Source organism: Pinus tabuliformis, chromosome J, assembly GCF_031772625.1.
Source record: "Pinus tabuliformis cultivar Carrire ecotype Pingquan chromosome J, CPIR1, whole genome shotgun sequence".
NCBI lineage: Eukaryota > Viridiplantae > Streptophyta > Pinopsida > Pinales > Pinaceae > Pinus > Pinus tabuliformis.
Genome location: NC_142295.1, coordinates 1,174,696,262 through 1,174,719,447, shown reverse-complemented (window position 1 = coordinate 1,174,719,447; position 23,186 = coordinate 1,174,696,262). Strand labels below are relative to the sequence as shown.

The following is a 23,186-nucleotide window of genomic DNA, read 5'->3' as shown; positions in this document are numbered from 1 at the left end:
GGGCTTAAATGCCCTGATGAAGTCTGGAACTCTGACTAATCTGATGGTGCTGGAATGATCTAAGTGTACTTTGATCATGGAGTCTTAACAAATCTTCAAATGCAACTCTAGTGATCAACCGACACATAGATAGCTCCCGCACTATAATCTTACGTGGACAAATTCCTCCTTTGTTCTGCACTTAGTCGCAGAGAGTAGTCGGCTCCTTCTTTAGCAGATGGATTTCGCCTTCCAACTAATTTAGCTTGGATTCAACCTCTGAAAAAACATTTTTGATGGGCGAAATGATCACAACCCTCTCTGCCATAAATTCATTCAGCTTGATCTCCTTCGAATTGATGAATCACAGGCATAAAATTTCAATATTTAGATAATTCCTGCAATAAAGGTTTGTCTGCAATAAGCACAAGTCGAAACCCTCAAATGCTCTTCTCGGCTTTTGGCAAAGAATTATGGCAAAATAATATAGCCTCAATCACTCACGAACTTAGCTCAAATTGATCTGCAATAAAAATACTCTCTGGCTGGCAGGATGCACAACAACTGTGATACCACTTTAATATACCAAATTATAAATTCGCTGGATATCGCTTTAAAAATTTACACTGCCAATTTGACAAACAATTTATGCAGATGGAACCATAAAATTAACGATAAAAAAATGGAGAATATAATCTGCAACTGAAGAATAAACAAGGTATACATGCAGAAGAACTCAACCTTATTTTATTAATATGCAGTAGATATTACATGCTAGTACAATAACATGGAAATGGCCTCCCAAGAAATCTGCAACAATACTACATCGACTTCTAGAATAAAGCTAAATTGATAAATGCACATGTGCATTTTGGATAAATTCACCATGGAAAAAGATGGGCTCTCGCCCACTCTCACTACATCACCCGAGGGTTTTCGTCCTAAGGCTATAGATGTAGAGAACTAGGTTCTCCAAACCTCACTAAAGACAAATACTCAAGTCCAAGATGTCCTCGAATGATCTCCTCCTGCTCTTTTTATAGGTTTGATGGACCTTTGATGGATCTCTAGAAGCCTTTATTTTATTATAGAACTTTTTCCTCTTTTTATTTAATTAAAACACCTTTTTAATCCGGGAAAACGGTAAATCAGCCACCATCCCTCCTCAGGCCATTAAAAATCGCTTCTTACCATCCCATCCTGCAGATCTTCTTGTTCCAGATTCAACGAGTTATTACACTAAAGTGTTCCGTCAAATATTCCTCTTGGAATGCCACCTTAAGTGTAATTAATTGAGCTATGCTCAATAATAACCCTGTTTTACTGGAATTATTAGAGAACAACAAAACCAAAAACAAGCTGTGCAGAACTGCTCTTGATGATGAATATGCCAAGCGAATATTGTCAGATCCCATAATAATCCCCCAAAACCCCTCTGGGATCCCTGATGATGTAATCCTGCTTTTGTGGCCTCACCATCACATACCCTGTAAATCCATCTTGGCTGTACTATAGAGGAAACTGAAAATGGGGACATTACACATTATCAATGTCTTTTTCCTTTAGTTATCCTATTGAAAAAGTTGGATAGAACAGAAATCTTTGCTGTTGTAATAAATATTTTTAGATTCAACCATAAAGCTGAAAGTGCTATGAAATAAATCCAGGGAACTTCAAGTAAATGAGGTGAAATTTCTGAATTTGTTTTAAAGTGCAGATTTTTGAAATTTCCACAGATTTAGATGGAGGGTGCTCTTGTTGGAGTATTCTTGGAATATGTGTTATTTATTTTCAAAGCTGGAGGAGTGCTCTTTACTTTATTTTCTGTATGTTACTCTTTAAAGAAGACATTTTGGTGCTCCTGCTTTGTAATGACACAATTGACCTACTTTTGTGGTTATCTGTTGGACATTAGTAAAATTATCTTACCTTATCCTACCTATCTGGGCTATTTGGCAGAGATTCTCTCTTATTCTTGTTCATGGTCAATATTTGGCCTTTTAATTCTATTTCTTATCTTTCCTTTCCTAGATCTTCTCCTCAATAAGAAAGAGGGCAAGCAAGGGAAACAAAGCATCTCTGTCTTAATTCCTTTTGTTTCCTTGCTGTCACCGTACTCCCTTGAGATCTAGTTATTAAGAGCAGGCTCCTGTGTTCATGCTTTGGTTGGATTTCTCAAATCCAGTACCGTAGTTCTACCTTGTTTGGTGTGAAGAAGTTGTTCGATTCTTGGCTCCCCAAAATTCTTGAGGGTGTTGATGTGTTCCCACTTGCTCAAAACTTCTATAGTTTTCGCAATTCTTAGTAATGAAGACCTAAACAAATCACTCTTTTGGCAACTGTATCATAAGTACATAGGTGTAAGAATTTCTGTTACTTTGCATAGCTCTTGTTATTATTTTGATTTCAAAAGATAATGAACTTGTAGGATTGAAATAATTTTCGTTTGCCCTATTAGTTTTCTTTCACTTATCCATTAATTCCATTACAAGGACAAGGTTCTAGTTACTTTAAATTCTTGTTGATTTTGAGCATAAAAGTTAGGCAAAACCATTGCAAAATCTTGTACAATAACAAGTTAAATCACTGATTGGTGAGGGAAATACTTGACACAACTGTAAGTTGTTGTTTCCCAATGGATTTTTTCTTTTTATGCTAAGTTAGCTTGCCGTTCTTCAACCTTTATTGCAGAGATGAGAAGAAACTATAATAAATTTTGATTTGCATTCACTTATTGCGTTCTGCAAAGTTAAAATTTGCATTTTCGTGGTGTTTTCATATGATTTCAGCAGGTTTACCTTGCCAATCTGGACTTCTGTTGCAGAAACAGACAGAAACTCTAGCAAAATTTCATATTTTGAGTTTGCACTATCATAGGCATTTAAACTGTCATTGTTTTATTGTGTTTTCTTTACTTTTGGAGTACTTTACCTAGCTGATTTATACTTTTTATTGGTGAAACAGAAGGAGATTATCACCCATTTGTAACTTTCCTCATTGATGTTTTCATTTATAATCATGATTTAATATTTTTGGCTTGCTGTCCTAACACTATACTCGTAGATTTCAGACTTATTTAGTGCAGAAAAACAGCTTGATTTGTTGATTTAAGGTCATACTTAGCCCTTGGAAGTTAGGAACTGTATTTGATACCTTGAGCTACTTAGGGAAGCCTCCTGGTGGCCAAAGGTTAGCTATGCCAAAACAAGATCTGGGAATCCCTTTTTTCAAAAATCTCTAAGACATTTTGGTTTGGGAAAAAATGATGGCAGCTTTGCAAAGGTATTTCTAGTATCGACAAGCTTGGGAAGATGCATGATGCTAGGGAACAGAAAAAGTCCTAAGTCCTACATCACCTTCAATATTGCCAAGCCTTTGATTTGCAAATAGGGCATGTACCTACCTCTGTTAGTTCCAACTTAGGAGTTCATTTCTTCACTCATGATGCGAGGGAACAAAAAAAGTCTACATCACTTTCAATATTGCCAAGCCTTTGATTTGCAAATAGGGCATGTACCTACCTCTGCTAGTTCCAACTTAGGAGTTCATTTCTTTAGACAAGTAGAATCATTTATTCTGTTATGTTTGTTGCTAGATTCTAGAAAGAAGACCTCTAGGCTGTCGATGAATATTTGCTAGATGGTGCCCTCTGTAATACCTTGGTTATGACTGTGGATTAATGATGTATGTTTGTACATGATGAAGGGCTGGAGAGCCTAGCAATACAATGGTTTGAATATTAATAATAAAATCATCACCAACTGTAGATAGGCAAGGACAAGACCAGAGGGGGCTATTATCCAACGAGAGGAGGGTAGCTAGAGAGTCTTGACCTTTTTATTATATTTTTATTATTACCTATATTTGAATTATTTGAGAAAAAGCGGGGTATGTGAGCTTCTTGGGGAAGCCATGTGGCATTACGGGAACATGCATATTTAACCTTACCTTTTTGGTGGTTCACTTCATTCCAGTGTTGTGGGGGAGCCCCCCCGATCCTGCTCCCAATCTGCGCTCCGGGCGGGAGCGACTCGGGAGCGGTTGAGTGCGCGCTCCCAGAAAAAAATTTCCGCTCCTTGCCTATTGCTAGAGCAAAGTAGGGAGTGATCGCTCCCGTCGCTCCGGGAGCGATCGGGGAGCGATTGCTCCCGACCGCTCCTGGGCTATAAAAAACGCTCCCGGCCGATGAGCGACAAACAAAATTCGCGCGCGGAAAAAATAAAGTGTCGCTGGTTTTGGGGGAAAAAAGGGAGGGAAGGGAGGAAAGGGAGGGAGGGAGGGAATATAAATAAACCCTTCCTCCAATCAATTTTATTATTTTAGAAGAGTGAGAGTGAGAGCAAGAGGAGAGTAAGAGAGGGCGATGAGCAAGAGAGAGTGCGGGGCAAGAGAGAGCGAGAGTGAGAGCAAGGAGCAAGGTGCAAGGAGAGAGCAAGTGCCAAGGAGCAACGAGCAAGAGGAAGTAAGGAGGGGAGATTGGAGGCCAAAGAGGTAGGTTTTAGCAATTTTTTTTTAATGTTCATGAATCATTACTAAATAAAATTATAAATAAATAATTTTTTTTCTCCCATTCCCATTCCCATTCCATTTTTTTGCAGATTCAAACATCATGGTTATATTTCTTGGCATTTTCTTCTTCTTGGTTCCTTTTTTGGTTATTATGGTGTTGGAGAGTAGAAAAAGGAGGGTTGAAAATGAAGAAGGGGATGAAGAAGGGAGTCATAGTAGATTTGATGAAAACCCCGGTGAGGAGAAGCTGGAGGAGAGTGAACATGAGTCAGCTCAAAAAACTAAACAAGACCAAACTCCATTGTGGAAATATGTTAATAGGCCTGAAGCAGGGAAAGGGGGTGGAACCACTAAATTTCATTGCCCCCATTGCAACAATAATTACATAGGTTCATACACCCATGCCAGAAAGCACCTCTGCGGGAAAAGGCCATGGGATGGAGATAAACAAATAGGAATCAAAACTTGTTCAGGTGTGTCAGCAACAGATAGAGCCAAATACATAAGGGAAGAGGAGGAAGCCCAATACAAATCTAAAAAATCAAAGGGTTTCTTTGAACCAAGCTCACAATCACATGCACAAAGAACTCCTTCAACATCCTCCCAAGGCAGTGGATATGGAGGCACAGGGTCACCAGGTTTAGGCGTAGAAGCATATCAAATTTCCTTGATGAATGGTGTAGGAATGATGTGGATTCAAAAGTTTACAGGTTTCTCTATGCATGTGGGATACCATTCAATGTTCTTCGCTCACCTTATTGGCACGAAATGGTTTTTTCCATAAATGATGCCCCTAAAGGATACAAGAGCCCTGGGTATGACAAGGCAAGAACCATTGGACTTGATCATGAAAAAGAAAAAATATCACATTCTTTGAATAGAATGACAAGTTCTTGGACTGACCATGGGGTGTCCATTGTATCTGATGGATGGACAAATGTAAAAGGCAAGCCATTGATAAATGTTCTTGCTGTGTCTGTTAGTGGTGCCATCTTTCTTTCAACATATGATTACTCAAAGAAGTTCAAGACTGACATCAACATTGCAGAACCATTACTTGAAACAATTGAGCGTATTGGGCCATACAATGTCATCCAAGTCATCACTGATAATGCTCCTAATTGTAAGGCAGCGGGAGCAATTATTGAGGATAAATACCCCAACGTATTTTGGTCTGGGTGTTTGGTTCACACAATGAACCTTTTGATGCATGATATTGTTAAGAACAAAAACGAACAATACAAATGGATTGGTGATTTGTATAAGAGAGGCAAATAAATGATAAATTTTTTTACAAATCATAGTAATACCCATGGCCTTTTTCGAAGTCACTCAAAATTGGAGTTGTTGAAGATTGTGAGGACTAGATTTGGTAGCTATTACCTCACCTTTAGACGCCTTTTGAAGGTAAGAGAGTCATTGGCTAGCATGGTATCAAGTCCACACTGGCAGGTATTAAAGGAAAGGGCTACAAATGCAGCTGACAGGCAAGGTTTTGAACAGGTGGAGGAGGCCGCTCTTGATGGTATGTTTTGGGCATGTGTGAGGCAAGTATTGGATTTCACCAAGCTCGTTTATCACATGATTCAGTTTGCAGATACAGATAAACTAGTGATTGGCGAGGTGTATGAGCAGATGGATACCATGTTGGGGCAAATAAAAGATATTGTTCATAACAATGATCCCAACTTGTATACACTGATTCACGATTGTGTGTGTATACGGTGGGATAAACTTAATGTTCCACTACATTGCTTGGCATATATCCTTATGCCAAAATACTACTCTGCATCTTGGTTGGGCCGTCAAACCCCATATAGATGAAGAGGTATCTACAGGATATTTGCAAGCATTAGAAAAGTTGATACTTGACAGGGAGGAATGTGCTAGTGTGCATCTTGAATTAGGCAGATACTTCAGTTGCATTGGTTTGTTTAGTACCTTTCATGCAGTGGAAGATAGAGACAAATTTGATCCTCTCACATGGTGGGAATCATATGGTGGCCAAGGACTTTTGCCAAAATTGGCAAAAAAGGTTCTCTCACAGGTTGTAAATACTTCTTCTGCAGAGAGGTGTTGGAGCACCTACAGCTTCATACATAATGTGAAAAGAAACAAACTCAATGAAAACTGGGCAGAAAGCTTGGTTTATGTGCACTACAACTTGAGGTTGTTGAGTCATTACTGTGATCGGGCTTATGAGGATCCAACATATAAAATTTGGGACAACTGCCCAGAGGATGATAATTTGGAGGATGGCACTATACATCTTGAAGAACTGGAAGCAGAACTTATGAGAGAGGAAGATGAAGCAATAACCATGCCACCTCCACCATCTAGTAGCAGTGCTCGAGTTCCAAGTCTTGTTCCTTTGCTGTCGCCGCCTCCATCTACACCCTCACGTGGAGGGCATGTGCCTTATGGTTCTGGTCGTCGGTATGTGTGGGAGGAGACTCCTAGAAGACCACCACGACCTGTTCATACATTAGACACTTCTCATGGCAAGGACCACATGAAGTAGTAGATAATAGATTTACAGTTTACTTGTCTTTTCTAGTTTCTATTAGTTTTCATAACTGTTGAGTCTTGACTCTTTCATATCATAATGATATTTTTTGTAAACAGTATATGACTGTGACAATTTAAGTTTGAAGTTTGAAGTTGGCAATTATAACTCACTGGTAGTGATTTTGAATTATGAATATGATGCTTCCTGAAAGTTGTTTCATTTCATTTCATAATTCCTTTTATAACATTTCATTTCATGTTAGATATTATTTCTTGTAATGGTTAAACTTAGCTTACAAGTACAACTTTGGTGATCAATGATGATAAATGTTATATATTGAATTTTCAATTTTGAAAGCTTGAAGTTGAAACTTTAAGATTGATGAATCATGATTCACGAGACTCAGTATGTTGTATGTTACTAACTTGTGGACGTGGTTGATGAAGATTATAACTTCTAGATGATTGATGTTATATGGTTCAATGATCAATCTATGTTTTTTTTTTTATGTTTTTTTTATATCTAATTCATCATTCTACATGTTTTATGTTGACATATATGTATCAAAATATGAAAAATATAAAAAATATATATTATATAAAAATCGCTCCAGGATTCGCTCCCAAACTGGGAGCTTTTGAAATGGTTGCTCCTGCACCCGTTTTTGCTCCCGCGCCCCGCTTTCGCTCCCGCTCCCAAGTAACACTGCTTCATTCATTCTTCACTCATTGTTATGTTCTTGCTTCTTGGAGGGAAGAAGAATCTTCTGAAAAGGAGCCATTGTTGTGGCTGGGAGTCAATACTTGTTATGTTCTAGCTGAAAAATATTTGAATGCTTGAACGCATTGGTATTGCTGTTGAGCTTGTCCATGGGCTAAGAGCCTCTGGAGCTTTTAGCATTGAGATTTCCTGGCCAGTAGCACTGGAGTCCTGGAGGAAATGGAATGGCTTGAGGGATTGCATTACAGAGAAAGGGATTCCTTTCCTTGGGTTGTGTAGGCTGAAGGGAAAAGAGAGTTGGAAGTTGAGATTGCCTTGGGACTGTTTAAACTTTAAACTATCGATGGCAGCTATCACGACTGGACAAATTGTGTGAATAGAGAATTTCTGTGAGCTAATTGTCTGTGAGTGATAGAGTTGGCCTAGGCACCCATCCTTGTGTTATCATAGCCTCAGCTTGAGGGTGGCCTATTGTAGAGAGCGAAAATGCAATAGAGCCTACGGTTGGGTGGAATGTTCGATGTTTGCAGGCAGTTAGTGGATCTACCATTAAAAGGTAAGTGCTTGCTGTGTCCTGTGTATTTATATTCCACTGTGTCTTTAATGGGTTAACTATCTCTTATATGCTGCGTATGCTTATGAGTTATTGCATTGCATACATTTAATGTTTCTTGGTCATTTGCATAAGCTTTGTGTATGCCATGCATGTTTCCTTGAATTCTTGCATAATAAAGAATCATATCAGAAGTTGAATTTTGCCGAGAAATGCGGTTTTCATGTGTACCCGGTATGGGGCTACATGACACCCTCCATTAGGGAAGCATTGCATGTCATATTTGTTCCCTATTAGGTTGCTTGAAAAACAAAAGAACATGTGAAATTATAGGCCTTTGAGAAACTAGAAAGATACATATTGTCAATAAAATATGTTTTTGGTTATTAATAATATGGCCGTTGTAGTGTGAAAACCATTAGGATGGACAAAATCATAGATTTAGTGACAAATCGTGCCATCAGGATGGACAAAATCATAGTTTTAATGACAAATCGTGCCATCTTAAAAATATGGAAACTGAGATCATTTTGTTTAAGCAAAGTCATTGTTTTCCTTTTTCAAATCATGCTTTATAAGAACATAGATATTGATATCCTCGTTTTGTTCTTTTGCACATATGTTGCATGTCTGATAGTCTAATTTAGACTTCAATAATATGTAGCACATGATGTTTCTTTTATGTATCTATTCGTTGATTTGTTTAATGTTCAATATCTGTCAATGTTAGGTGAGTTTTACAGGAGGCCAACAACCAAAGAAATATAGGGTAAAGAATATTCGAACAAAAAGAGGGATAGTGTCAAAAGGAGAAAGGCTTGTCAATTGTGTAAGTTTTCTTTTGCTGAACATTATTTTGGAAAATATATCTTATGTTAACAGAGAATTATTTACAAAACTGAATTTAAAGACAGGAGGGTATACACAAAATTGGATCATATCTTCTTCCTCAATGCTATTTGGGCATAAATAAAGTCAGAATATGCTGAGTTGTCTAATTATTTATCATAATTGATCAGATGGTAACCTTTAGCTAACATTTGCATACATACCTTTTCCTGCTAAACATGACAAAAAGCTTGAAGTAAACTGATCTCATTAAAAAACACATAGTTGCATCTTAATCTCGAAATAGTGAACAGTGTGGTGATTTGCAATTCTGTTTCCTGGAAAAGCCAGTGTTCATTGTTACATCAACATTTCGAGTCCAGTTTGAGATCTATCATCATGACCACAAGTCAATTAGATGAGAGGACAACATAGCTATATTAATACTGAAGAGAAGAGACGAAGCAAAGAGATTCAAGACGTTGGTCAAAAATATACTAAGACCTGAAAACAAAGTACCCAATAAAACAAAAACTAATGCAAAAAGGCAATTCATGTAAAAAAAAAGAGATCTAAAATAAAAATAGAAACAAAACATGATATTAATAAACAAAATGCACAACTATAAAATTCGTGTTAATGATTTTTAGATTTTATATTAATGATTATTTATAGAAACAAAACATAATATTAATAAGTAAAATGACGAACTATAAAATTCGTGTTAATGATTTTTAATGTTTATATTAACCAGCCTACATCCATCTTAACCCCGCATCTATCAAGCGCCGAGAGGGATCAAATCTCTCGAGGTGCAAACCTTGAGGAAAGGTTTGCACCTCAAGAGATTTGATCCCTCTCGGCACTTGATATATCCGGGGTTAAGATGGATCTATGCTGGTTTCGGTGATGCGCAGTGAAACAAAATTTGTTGAACATCTAATTATTTTGATCATTTTAAATATGCTAAATATGATTGATTTGGTCAATTTAATTTTAATTTTCCTAGTTACCTCAATTTGTTGAGATGAGAGTGTCTGTTAGTAAGTAGAATGATGAAATAAAAATTTTGAGTACAAAGTGACAATGTAACAATAAATAGATAGATAGATAGAAAGATAGATATGGAGAGAGAGTGTGTATGTTTGGGGGGTGAGATAGAGAGATAAAGAAGGAGAGAATGGGAGATAGAGAGATTAAAAAGGAGCGACAATGGGAGATAGAGATATAGATGGAGGGGGTAGAGATGTGCTTACACTGAAATCAATGCACACTATTAATCTATTTACTTCGAAATTAATGTACATCATACATCTAGTTGCATCAAATCAGAAATCAACATGTACACTGAAATCAATGCATGTAGTGCAAACAATCAAATAGTATTAGAATTCAACATCTACACTGAAATCAATGCATCTAGTACAAACAATCAAATAGTATTAGAAATCAATATCTATACTGAAACCAATGCATCCAGTGCAAACAATCAAATAGGAGTAGAAATCAACATCTACACTGAAATCAATGCATCTAGTGTGAGGTATTAAATAGGATTAGAAATCGACATCTACACTGAAATCAATACATCTAGTGCAATCGATCAAATAGTATTAGAAATCAATATCTACACTGAAACGAATGCATCTAGTGCAAGAAATCAAATAGGAGTAGAATTCAACATCTATACTGAAATAATGCATCTAGTGTAAGGTATTAAATAGGATTAGAAATTGACATGTACACTGAAATCAATGTATCTAGTGCAAACAATCAGAGAGATTAGAAATCAACAACTAGATTGAAATCAATACATCTATTTATAGTGAAAAACCAAAATATTCATGACTTTCTAGATCTAACCTCTATTCTGTATTTGTCTCCCTATGACTCTTTCTTCTTCCTTGTCTCTCCACCTTCCATTTTGTGTCTGTTTCCCTCCCTCTCTCCCTCTCTCTCTCCCCCTCCCTCTCTCCCCTGTATCTCTCTCTCCACCTCTCCCTCCCTTTCTCTATCTTTCTCTTCTTCCCTCTCTCCCCTTGCCATCTAAATCTATACCTCCTTCCATCTCTCCTTATTTATCTCTTTGTCTCAGCGCCCTAAACACATGTCTCTCTCTCTCTTCCTCCCTCCCTCTCTTTATCTCTCTCTTCTTCCCTCTTGCCCCCTCCATCTATATCTCTATCTTCATCTGTCTCTCCTTTATCTCTCTATATCAGCCCACAAACATACACTCTCTATATCCATATCTATCTATCTCTCTCTCCCTCTTCCTCTCCTTCTCTATCTCTTCCCCCTCTCTCTCTGTCTCTCTGCCCCCTCCATTTATATCACTATCTACCATTGTCTCTCTATCTCATCCCCCAAACATACACACTCTCTTTCAATATCTATCTCCCTCTCCTCTCCCCCTCCCCTCTCTCTCCATATCTATTTCTCTTCCTCCCTCCCTCTCTTTGCCTCTCTTTTTTGCCCTCTCTCCCCCCTCCATCTATATCTCTATCTCCCCTTGTCTCTCATTCTCACCCCTAAAACATACACACATTCTCTCTCTCCATATATATCTATCTCTCTCTCCCTCCCTCTTCCTCTCCCCCTGTCTCTCTCTTCCCCTTGTCTCCCTCTATCTGTCTATGTTCCCTCTTGCTCTCTCCTCTCTCTCACCGTCTCTCCATCTCTCCCTTGTGACTCCCTCTCTCTCTCCACCTTTCTCTCTCTATGTATTTCTTCCCCTTCCAATTCCATCTCTTGGCAGAAGGATTTCTAGGTGAGAAATCGGGACTTAGAGGGAGTCCAGAAGAGAACTTCTAGACGAGAAGTAGAGAGACTCAGCAGGAGTCAAACCGAGAACTTCCAGACGGGAAGTGGAGAGACTCAGCGGGAGTCGAAATGAGAACTTCCAGGCAGGAAGTAGAGAGACTTAGCAGGAGTCAAACCGAGAACTTCTAGGTGGGAAGTGGAGAGACTCAGTAGGAGTCGAATCGAGAACTTCCAGGCAGGAAGTAGAGAGACTCAGCAGGAGTCGAACAGAGAACTTCCAGACGGGAAGTAGACTCAGCAGGAGTCGAACAGAGAACTTCCAGGCGGGAAGTAGAGAGACTCGGAGGAGTCAACAAGAAGAGCAGAGAGATGGCCATGAATGGGCTGAGGGATCAGGACAGGTTGGATGAGGCATCCAACTTTGTCATCTAGAAGGCTAGGATCCTTTCTGTTCTGTGTGCCATGAGTGCACACACACCACTTGAGCGGAAGTGGGGAGACATCGAGTTGTAGTCAAACAGATTACAGGCGACGAGGGGCAGGATCCTCGAGGTACCCAACCTCTTGGATTATACCTTGTTACGGGCGCCCCAATGAGGAGTAGCAGGACTGGTAGATGTGGGTAGAGACGGATGCGTATGAAGCGACAAAGAGAGCTACAGTGCAGAATTCCCAGGATAGCGCAAGGCTAGCAGGCTGCAACAGTGCGAGAGGCATAGGAGTGTTGCACTAGTGCAGGATGGCATAGAGAGATGTGCAACGGTGGGAGATGCAAGGAGTTGTTGCAGCAATGCAAAGGTCAGAGAGGGAGCACTTGTCAGCAGCAGAGGGAGCTTCAGCATCAGGAGTACTCTAGCTTGACAGAGAGGTCAGAGTTGGGAGATCAGTTACTTACTTCTCAGTAACTGAGTTGCAGTGCAACAGTGAGCAGTGGTAGTGCTATGGGCAGCACGATGCAACATGATGAGAGAAGATGTAGTGTAGACGCAACAGTGGTAGTGGTAGGGCCATGGGCAGCAGCATGAATGCAGAGGGAGTTGTCGTACATATGCATCAATGGCAGTGGGAGAGCTATGGGCAATAGTACAAGATGCAGCAGTGCAGAGGATGATGGGCAACAGGCCTAGCATCAGCACAGGGACCGATGCTAGATGATTAGGGTGATACTTAGTAAGGAGTATTGCTAGAGCACAATCCTCGCTAAGAGGGAGTGTTGATTTGGGGTAGCATCGAATGTGCTCTAGCCACGAAATTTGGTGGAGAGGTTAGGGTACATGAGATCTCCAATACCCAGAAAGGGTTTGGGCAAATTCTAAACAGTTAGGGAGATATTAAAATAATTAGTATTTTTAATGGAGTCCCTAAGTCTAAACTTAGGGAAATTAAAATATTAATGTGAATTAATATAATACTATGTTAGAATGGTCCAAAAGACATGGATCAAGCCAGATCTAATCTTAGCTGTCGATTAGGGACTTAATCTCGACCGTTGAATTGTTAACGAGAATAGTATAAGAGGAGGCTTGAGGGTCACTTGGAGAAAACACCAGAGTGATCAGTTATTCTATTCTCTAGAGCGGGGTTTGCTAAGAGATAGAATCAATGATTAGTTGTAGCGAGGGGCAGTGAGTACGAGGCAAAGAGGCAGGGACAGCGCCGAGAGACCAATGTGGAAGTAGAGAGAGACAGACGCAGAGCTAGAGGGAGCCATGCAGAGGCAACAGAGATTGCGTAGAGCTAGAAAGCCCTACGTCATTGACGCAGAGGCTGCAGGAGTGACGCAGAGAGCTTGAGATGTTGTGCAGAGCCTTAGTATGCTGACGTAGAGGGTTTCAGGCTGACGCAGAGGCCAGCAGGGCTGACGCTAAGCTTCAGATTGTGCTGGAGAGGGATTTCGTGGAGCAGGCTTTCCGAATACCTGTTTCCAAAGAGAGGTATTGCTGCCAGATTTTTTTTTATCTCTGTCGAGTTAGCCAGTTTGGCACAAAGTGTACTCAGAAAAGAACTGCTTAACAATAAAACCCTCAGATACCTGCACCGGTTTTCCCGCATTAGGTTTTCCTGTGCTTGTTTCTGTTTCCTTCAGTTGATGATCTGTAATGTGTTGAGCATGCACTTGTATTTATTTTCAGTATTTACATGGTAAATAACTTGTTAATTAACAGAACAACTAGGTAGGTGTTGACACCTAATCCGAAACGGATGAGGTGAAGTCGGACAGTCATCTAGAAGATGAACTGATCCGTTTTATATGTGTATAAATAAAGTGCTGGCTAATGAATAAATCAATCAATCAGTGTTTTCTCATTCAATTGTTTTCTTGCGCTCATTGCTGGAGTTACCCTGGCCTGACATGGTATCAGAGCTCAGGTTTCTTAAATTAGTTGTAACTCCTCTCTTAAGAGCAGCTCTGCCTCTGAATCCGCTGCCCCTCTGACGTGATTCCCTTTGCCTGAATCCACTGCCTCTGACTGCGCTCTCTGACACTGACCTCTCATGAGTCTGCACCCTCTGCCATTAAGAACGTTGCTGCCAGTACGTTGAATTGAACTTGTCTACGTTGAATCCAGCTGCCAGTACGTTGAATTGAGGTAACGTTTTTGGAGGTATGAGCTCTGGACTGTGTTGTTCAAGGTTTGGACTATTGTTCATATGGACTGCGTTTTTTTAAAAAAAAAATACTGTTCTAAATGGAGAGCTGAAGACTCCTGCGTTTTTTTAAAGAGACTAAAACGTTGTGGTATTAAACGCTGTGGTATACCTTTTATTAAAGCACTGGGGTATAGGCTTTTTGGGCTCTGTCTGTCGCTTCGAGAAGGCTTCTCATTGGAGCGAAACGCCTCTCGGCATTTGGGACAGTGAACCAACGAACGCTGGCTTCAAGGTTTTAGTTTTATCTTTCTCATTTCACTTCCTTGGATTTTGTTTCCTTTCCGATCCTGAAACCGATTCATTGTGTGAGTTTTCCGCGAATTAACTGATCAGGGTTTCGGCCTCTGTAGCAAATGATGTTTTGGGGAGCTTTTCTGGCTCGAAATGACGAGGCCCACATGGCAAAATCACTGTTTTCCCTAAGCTGAATGACTACAACTCATCTTCAGGGCATCTATAACTGTAAATTCCGATACCTGGGTCGATCCGTGTGCTATTGAGACCTGCGCAGTCATATATTGAGACCTGCAGATATATTTATTGAATTTAAATGCTGTGACTGCAATTTGAAGCCGTGGGTATATAAATGGTGTGACTGCATTTTTTATTTTGAAGCCGTGGGTGAATTTAAATGCTGTGACTGCAATTTGAAGCCGTGGGTATATAAATGGTGTGACTGCATTTTTTATTTTGAAGCCGTGGGTACATTTAAATGCTGTGACTGCAATTTTTTATTTGAAGCCGTGGGTACATTTAAATGCTGTGGACTACGTTTCCCACTTCAGTACTATAGACTGCGTTTTTATTTGAAGTCTGGCAGCAGAGTTTATAGTATACCTGGAGCAGAGTTTTTTGTTAAACAAATACAAATGCCTTGAACAGTTTTTGCATTAATATATATATTGAGCAGTGATATATATTTGAGCGCCCTCCTTTTGAACAGTGATATATGTTGAGCAGTGGTATGTGATATATGTTGAGCAGTTTTTTTTCTTAAAAACATAATATTATGGAAGTGATGGTGATATAAGAAATGCACATAATATTATGGAAGTGATGGTGATATAAGAAATGCTCATGATATGCTGATGATAAGTTAGAAGAAAATAATGCATAAGGCTATCATATAAGGATTTTTTTTTCTCTCAACAGAAGTGTTTTTTGGCAGAGATAATTTTTTTTTTACAGAATGCATTCAATCATTTCAATGGTCGGAATAGTTCTCACTGGCAAGGAGAATTATTCTGAATGGTCTCGGATGGTAAAACACACCCTCATCTACAATGAGCTGTGGAAAGGTGTGTGTGTCGGAGAAGAAGACAGAGACCCTGTGCAGCCCACATCAGACAAAGAACTCGCCATTTGGGAAAACAAGAACAGCAAAGCCTTTGCATTGATCGCAGCATCTGTCAATGAGGAAGTAAGTCGTCATATTTCCTGCTATTCCACTGCTTTTGAAGCTATACAAAAGCTGAAAGAACTCTATGATACACATTCTGCACTTGAAGTTGTGCAGCTCATGATTAAACTCTTCACTCTTGAACTGAAAAATAATGATCCTCTTGCTCTTGCATCTGAAATAAAGTCTATAATGCATGATATAAAATCCACTAAGGTTGAGCTGGATATCTCTCTTATTGCCTTTCTCAAAGCACTCTATCCTACCTACTCCAATTATCTTGAGTCTTTACAAGCAAATGGAAACCTTAAAGATATAACCTTTGACTCTCTTGTGAAAAAGTTTGCTGAAAGAGAGAAAGCCTTTGGAAAGAAAACAGTCCCTGAATCTTCTGAAGAGACTGTTTGCCTTGCTCACAAAGAAAAGCATCCTGCTCAAGATTCTGCAAGAGGAAGAGGTGGACGAAGAGGAAGAGGAAGATACTTCAGAGGCAGGGGGGGCAGACATTCTCAAGCAGAAAAGGCAGATCTGCATTGCATTCGCTGCAAACGAAATGGATCACATGATGCTTCTACATGCAAGCTACCATGGGACAAAGTTGTGCAGAGAAGAAATCAGCAGAAAGGTAAAACTGATGACTCAGACAAAGGTAAAGCACCCGAATCTGCACACTATATTGAGGCACAATGTAATATTGGAGTAAATGAAGATTTGTTTAATGCTTCACTTGCTTCTTCGAAAAATGACTGGTTGCTTGATTCAGGAGCAACCTGTCATATGACCCATAGGAGAGATTTCTTTGAAGATTTCACTAACAATGTTGATGGAGCAGTATACTTTGCAGATCAGTCAAAAATCAAGCCATCAGGGCTTGGCACAATCAGGCTTAAACTGCCTGGTCTTCCAGACTTTCTTCTGGATCATGTTCTATATCTCCCACAGCTGAAGAGAAACTTGCTGTCCCTGGTTCACATCCGCCAGCAAGGTCACTCCATTCACATGTTTGATGGCAAGCTTGAGGTAAGAAAGGCATCTGACCACTCACTTGTCATGAGGGGTATAGAAGAAGAAAGACTCCTTAAACTGCAAGGAACCTCTGCTCATGCACAGCATTTCTCATATATTTCTCATCATGAAGAATGTACACTTCCATCAAGTTTATTATGGCATGCTAGATTTGGGCATTTAAACTATGATAGTCTCTGCTTGTTGAAGAAAAATGGTGTTGCTGGTTTGCCTACAATTCCTAGAAAACATAAACAATGTGATGCTTGCATTCTAGGAAAGCATAGCAAACAGTCTTTTCATGATTCACATTCAAGAGCACATAGGAAGCTTGAACTTATTCATTCAGATTTATGTGGTCCAATGCCTGTTCCTTCTGCAAATGGAAATAAATATATCATGACATTTATTGATGATTACACCAGAATGTGTTGGGTTTACTTATTGAAGAACAAATCTGATGCTTTTCAAACATTTAAGAATTTTCATAAGTGGATTGAAAATGATGCACAATCTCATATTGGGTCTATTCGCACTGATAATGGAAAAGAATATACATCAAATGAATTTGAACACTATCTTCGCCAACATGGGATTAAACATCAAACAACTGTGCCTTATAATCCTCAACAGAATGGTGTAGCTGAAAGAATGAACAGAACAATTTTGAATATGGTACGATCTATGCTTTTCTTCAAGAATGTAAAGACAATGTTTTGGGCTGATGCTGTTCTATGTGCTGCATATATAAAGAATAGATGTCCATCTAGTGCTATAAGAAACAAGACTCCTTATGAATTGTGGTATGGACATGTTCCTTCGGTAAAACATCTCAGGATATTTGGTTCCACCTGTTATGCTTTAATACCAAAGGTACATAGAAACAAACTTGGTGCAAGAAGTCGTAAGTGTATCTTCCTGGGGTATTCAAACACATCTAAAGCATACCGCCTTTATGATGAAGTAAATAAAAAGTTTGTTTTATCTAGAGATGTCATTTTTCTTGAATCATCCAAATCTGACAATGTTGTTGAGCGGCAACTTGATCGCTTGGATAGATTCACAAAACCGAAATCATTTCAAGAGTTTGATAATCAGATTCCACATCTTGAAGGGGGGATTCCTATACTAGATCAACATGTGGAATCTTCTTCTGAAGAACAATCTCCCCTGCATGACACTCCAACAACGGATGATGCTTTAAGTGATGTAATTGATAGAATTGGGAGACTCAATCTTGATTCAGACCCAACTCAATCAACAGAACAACCTGGACCATCTTAGAAAGGTCCCCCAAAGTGGCTGACAAAGACACTTGAAAGTGTTCATCCTGATGAAATTGGAAAAACAGGAACCCGAAATTCAAATCGACAAGATGGAGGTGATGTAGATAACTCTAATTCACCTGTTGATATGGATGTTACTTATGATTGTGAATTGAACTTGTCTACAGATTTTGAACCAACTTCCTTCAAAGAAGCTGCTTCTCATGATGAATGGAAAGAAGCAATGCGGAAGGAGTATGATGCCCTCATAAAGAATGGCACTTGGAAGCTGGTTGATCCTCCATTTGGAACCAAACCAATTGGCTGCAAGTGGGTCTACAAGAACAAGTACAAAGCTGATGGCTCACTTGACAAGCACAAAGCCAGGCTTGTGGCAAAAGGTTTTGCACAGAAGGAAGGGGTCGATTATGAGGAAACTTTTGCTCCCACAGCAAAATGGGTCACCATCCAGACACTCTTTGCACTAGCTGCTCAGAACGGTTGGAAAGTCCATCAAATGGATGTAAAAACTGCATTCTTGAATGGAGATCTAAAAGAGAATGTTTTTATGTCCCAGCCTGAAGGATTTGCTGTGAAAGGAAATGAACACAAAGTATGCAAACTTGTGAAGTCCTTGTATGGCCTCAAACAAGCACCACGAGCCTGGTATGAAAAACTAACTGAGCATCTTCTGAAACTCAACTTCAATCATTTTGATCTTGATGATGCAACTTTATTTGTCAAGAAAGTTGGCAAAACAGTTGTATATCTTGTGGTATATGTAGATGATCTTTTAATGACAGGGAACAATGAAAGCTATATTGCATCCATAAAGAAAGAATTAGGAAAAATCTTTGAAATGACTGATTTGGGCTATGTTCATTACTATCTTGGCATTGAAGTAACCCAACATCCAAAGTCCATATTTCTTTCTCAAAAGAAATACATTGGAGATTTGTTATACAGATTTGGCATGACAGAGTGCAATCCCCTCTCTACTCCAATGGAACAAAACTTGAAGCTCACATCTACTGAAGGAAAGGAATTTGAGGATGCAACAAAGTATAGACAGCTTGTAGGAAGTCTCATCTACCTCACTACTACCAGACCAGACATTTCATTTGCTGTTGGAATCCTCTCCAGGTTTATGCAAAGGCCTTGTGAGGGACATTGGTCTGCTGCAAAAAGAGTTCTAAGGTACTTGAAGGGAACTCAAGACCTTGGAATCAAGTATACACAGGTGGACGACTTCAACTTGATTGGATACTCTGATTCAGACTTCGATGGAGACAAAGAAACTGGGGTATCTACTTCAGGATATGCTATGAGTCTTGGATCAGGAGCTGTCTCCTGGAGATCACGCAAACAATCAGTACCAGCAGATTCCACAACAGAAGCAGAATACGTGGCAGCAGCTGAAGCAACAAAAGAAATTGTGTGGCTCAGGAAAATTCTTGAAGATTTGCAGGTAAAACAAATACAATCAACTCCACTCATGATTGATAACACATCTGCAATAAAGTTGGCCAAGAACCCAAAGTTCCATGATCGTACTAAGCACATCAATACTAAATATCATCTGATCCGACATCATGTCGAGGCCAAAACAATCCATCTTCGTCATTGTTCCACAAACGAGCAAATTGCAGACATCTTCACCAAAGCGCTTGGAAGAGAAAAGCTTGAAAGATTCAGAATGATGCTTGGACTCACCAACATCCCTTCAGATTAAGGGGGGGAATGTTGACACCTAATCCGAAACGGATGAGGTGAAGTCGGACAGTCATCTAGAAGATGAACTGATCCGTTTTATATGTGTATAAATAAAGTGCTGGCTAATGAATAAATCAATCAATCAGTGTTTTCTCATTCAATTGTTTTCTTGCACTCATTGCTGGAGTTACCCTGGCCTGACAGTAGGAATAAATTAGTAAAGTGCATGTAGGGTTTCTAACGTGTCAGACTTAGAAATTTCAACATCTCACTCCCTCCCTCTTCTTCTCCCTCTCTCTCTCTTTCTTCCCCTTGTCTCCCTCTCTCTCTCTCTGTTCCTTCTTGCTCTCCTCTCTCTCTCTCACCGTCTCTCCATCTCTCCCTTGTGACTCTCTCTCTCCCCACTTTTCTCCCTCTATGTATTTCTTCCCCTTCCAACTCCATCTCTCTCTCTCCCCCCTCTCTCTCTCCTCTATCTCAAGTTCTCTCTGTTTTTCTCCCCCTCTCTCCCTTTCTCTCCCACTTCCCTCTGTCTCTCCCCCCCATCACTCTTTCTCTCTCTCTCTCTCTCTCTCCACCTTGTCACTATCTCCCTCCCTCTCTCCTTCTCGCTCTCCCATTCCCCTCCATATCTATGTATCCTCGTCTTTCTCTTCCCCTTCTTTCCCTACCTCTATCCTCTCCTTTTCTCCCTCTTCCTCTCCCTCTCTCCCCCTCCCTCCCTCTTCCTCTCCCTCTCTCTTCGCCTCTCCCTCCCTTTCTCTATCTTTCTATTCTCCCCTCTCTCCCCTTGCCATCTAAATCTATACCTCCCTCCATCTCTCTTTATTTGTCTCTCTATCTCAGCCCCTTAAACACATGTCTCTCTCTATCTTTCTCTTCTTCCCTCTCTCCCCTTGCCATCTAAATCTATACCGCCCTCCATATCTCGTTATTTGTCTCTCTATCTCAGCCCTTTAAACACATGTCTCTCTCTCTCTCTCTCTCTCTCTCTCTCTCTTTCTCTCTCTCTCCTTCCCTCTTGCCCCCTCCATCTATATCTCTATCTTCATCTGTCTCTCCTTCTTTATCTCTCTATATCAGCCCTGCAAACATACACTATCTCTCTCCATATCTATCTATCTATCTATCTATCTCTCCCTCTTCCTCTCCCTCTCTATCTCTCCCCTCTCTCTCTCTTCTCTCTCTCTTTTCCCCCTCCATTTATATCTCTATCTCCTGTTGTCTCTCTATCTCATCCCCCAAACATACACACACTCTCTCTCCATATCTATCTATCTATCTATCTCTCCCTTCGTCCCTCTTCCTCTCCCCCTCTCTCTCCTCCCCTTCTCTCTCTCTCTCTCCATATCTATCTCTCTTCCTCCCTCCCTTTCTTTGCCTCTCTTTTCTGCCCTCTCTCCCCCTTCCATCTATATCTCTATCTCCCCTTGTCTCTCCTTCTCACCCTCAAAACATACACACACTCTCTCTCTCCATATATATCTATCTCTCTCTCCCTCCCTCTTCCTCTCCCCCTGTCTCTCTCTTCCCCTTGTCTCCCTCTATCTGTCTATGTTCCCTCTTGCTCTCTCCTCTCTCTCACCGTCTCTCCATCTCTCTCTCCACCTTTCTCTCTCTATGTATTTCTTCCCCTTCCAGCTCCATCTCTCTCTCTCCTCTATCTCAAGTTCTCTCTCTTTTCCTTCCTCTCTCTTCCTTTCTCTCCCTCATCCCTCTGTCTCTCCCCCCATCTCTCTCTCTCCCTCTCTCTCTCTTTCTCCACACTTCAACTGTCACTATCTCCCTCCCTCTCTCCTTTTCACTCCCCCCTCTCTCCCCCCTCCATATCTATGTCTCCGTGTCTCTCTCTTTCCCTTCTTTCCCTATCTCTATTCTCTCCTTTTCTCTCTCTTCCCTCATCTCCTCTCTCCCTCACTCCATCTTCATCTCTCCCTTGTAACTCCCTCTCTCTCTCCACCTCTATATCTCAATGTCTTTGTTCTTCCCTTTCTTTCTTTCCCCCTTCAAATCCATCTCTCTCGCTCCCTCTCTCCTCCTCTCTCCCCCCTCTTCTCTCTCTTCCTTCCTCTCTCTCCCTGCCTCTCCCACCTCTATGTATCTCTCCCCCACTCTATTCCCCATTCATCTCACTCTCTCTCTTAAATATGATCCCATTGTATTATATTTAAGAAAGTATCTAAATTAAAAAAAATGTAATTGGTTTTAAAATATTAAACTTATATTTTGGATCAATCATGTCAAAAAAAATACAATAATAAAAAACTTAAAAGAATCATGCACTATCTTTCCTTTATCATTGTTAGTCACTTTGCTTTCTCTCTTCGCTTGGATCCTTGGTTAAGATGCATCTATCTTGGTTCTTTATAATATTATTTATATTATATAAATTTCACATATGTATATATAAAAGTATTCTCATTTTTAATTTATTAAAACCTCGATTTAATCTCTATGAGAATATTTTTAGTAGTTGTGAGGATGGAGGGTTTAGATATACCTCAAAAGTAATTATAACCTTTTTTTTTAGATTTAATTAAAAAATGTTATAAAATTAAATTAAAATAAAGTATTTGTAAAATATTTTGATTTTGAAATAAGTTATGGTTTTTGGGCACATGGTATTGATAAGCCATGGTATTAGCCCATGGTATTGTAATAGAACAATTAAAAATCTAGATCCATAACATAATAATCAAAAGCATAGATGACCCATGGCATTGATAAAACCATGGTATTAGCCCATGGTATTATGATTTTCTTCCCTTCTCTCCCTCTCTTCCTCTCTCCCTCCCTCTCTCTATCTTTCTCTTCTGGCTATTGACCCATGGTATTGTAAAAACAACTTATTTAGAAGTTAATAATATCCATGGTAAATATTCATGATTAAAAATCTTGTTATATGGTAAATATTAAATATTTTTCCACGTATTAATTAAATTTAAATATGGTTACAAAATCATTATTTTAATTTATATGGTAAAATGGATGTTAATTTATAAGTACTATTTATATGTTATATGTTTTAATGTGATCTGTATATTATATTTTTCTTTTATCTAAAAAATTGTTTCTAATTCTTTCATTAAACATAATTAGATGGATTTATAATTAGGACTGACATTAGATTAATTAATTTGTGCCGACATTAGATTAATTTTTGATTAAATGTTAAAGAATGTGTTAAATGTTAAACATTTGTGCTTGAGATCTACCCCTCGGCGCAACGCTTATTTATATTAATAATTCATGTTAATGTCTATTCATGTTTATAGTAAGTTTTAACATTTGTAT

The 23,186-nt window shown here is 39.4% G+C and overlaps 1 protein-coding gene across 3 annotated transcripts in view; it reads left to right on the top strand.

The window, feature by feature from the left end:
* Nucleotides 1-23,186, top strand: part of LOC149231267 (pentatricopeptide repeat-containing protein At4g21190-like) — a 187,711-nt gene that overhangs the window by 58,078 nt on the left and 106,447 nt on the right. For all 3 annotated transcript variants that reach the window (XM_089379142.1, XM_089379140.1, XM_089379141.1), the window contains exon 2: nt 9,001-9,099. In XM_089379142.1, the coding sequence (XP_089235268.1) occupies nt 9,001-9,099 (99 nt within the window). The remainder of the gene's footprint in view (nt 1-9,000; nt 9,100-23,186) is intronic.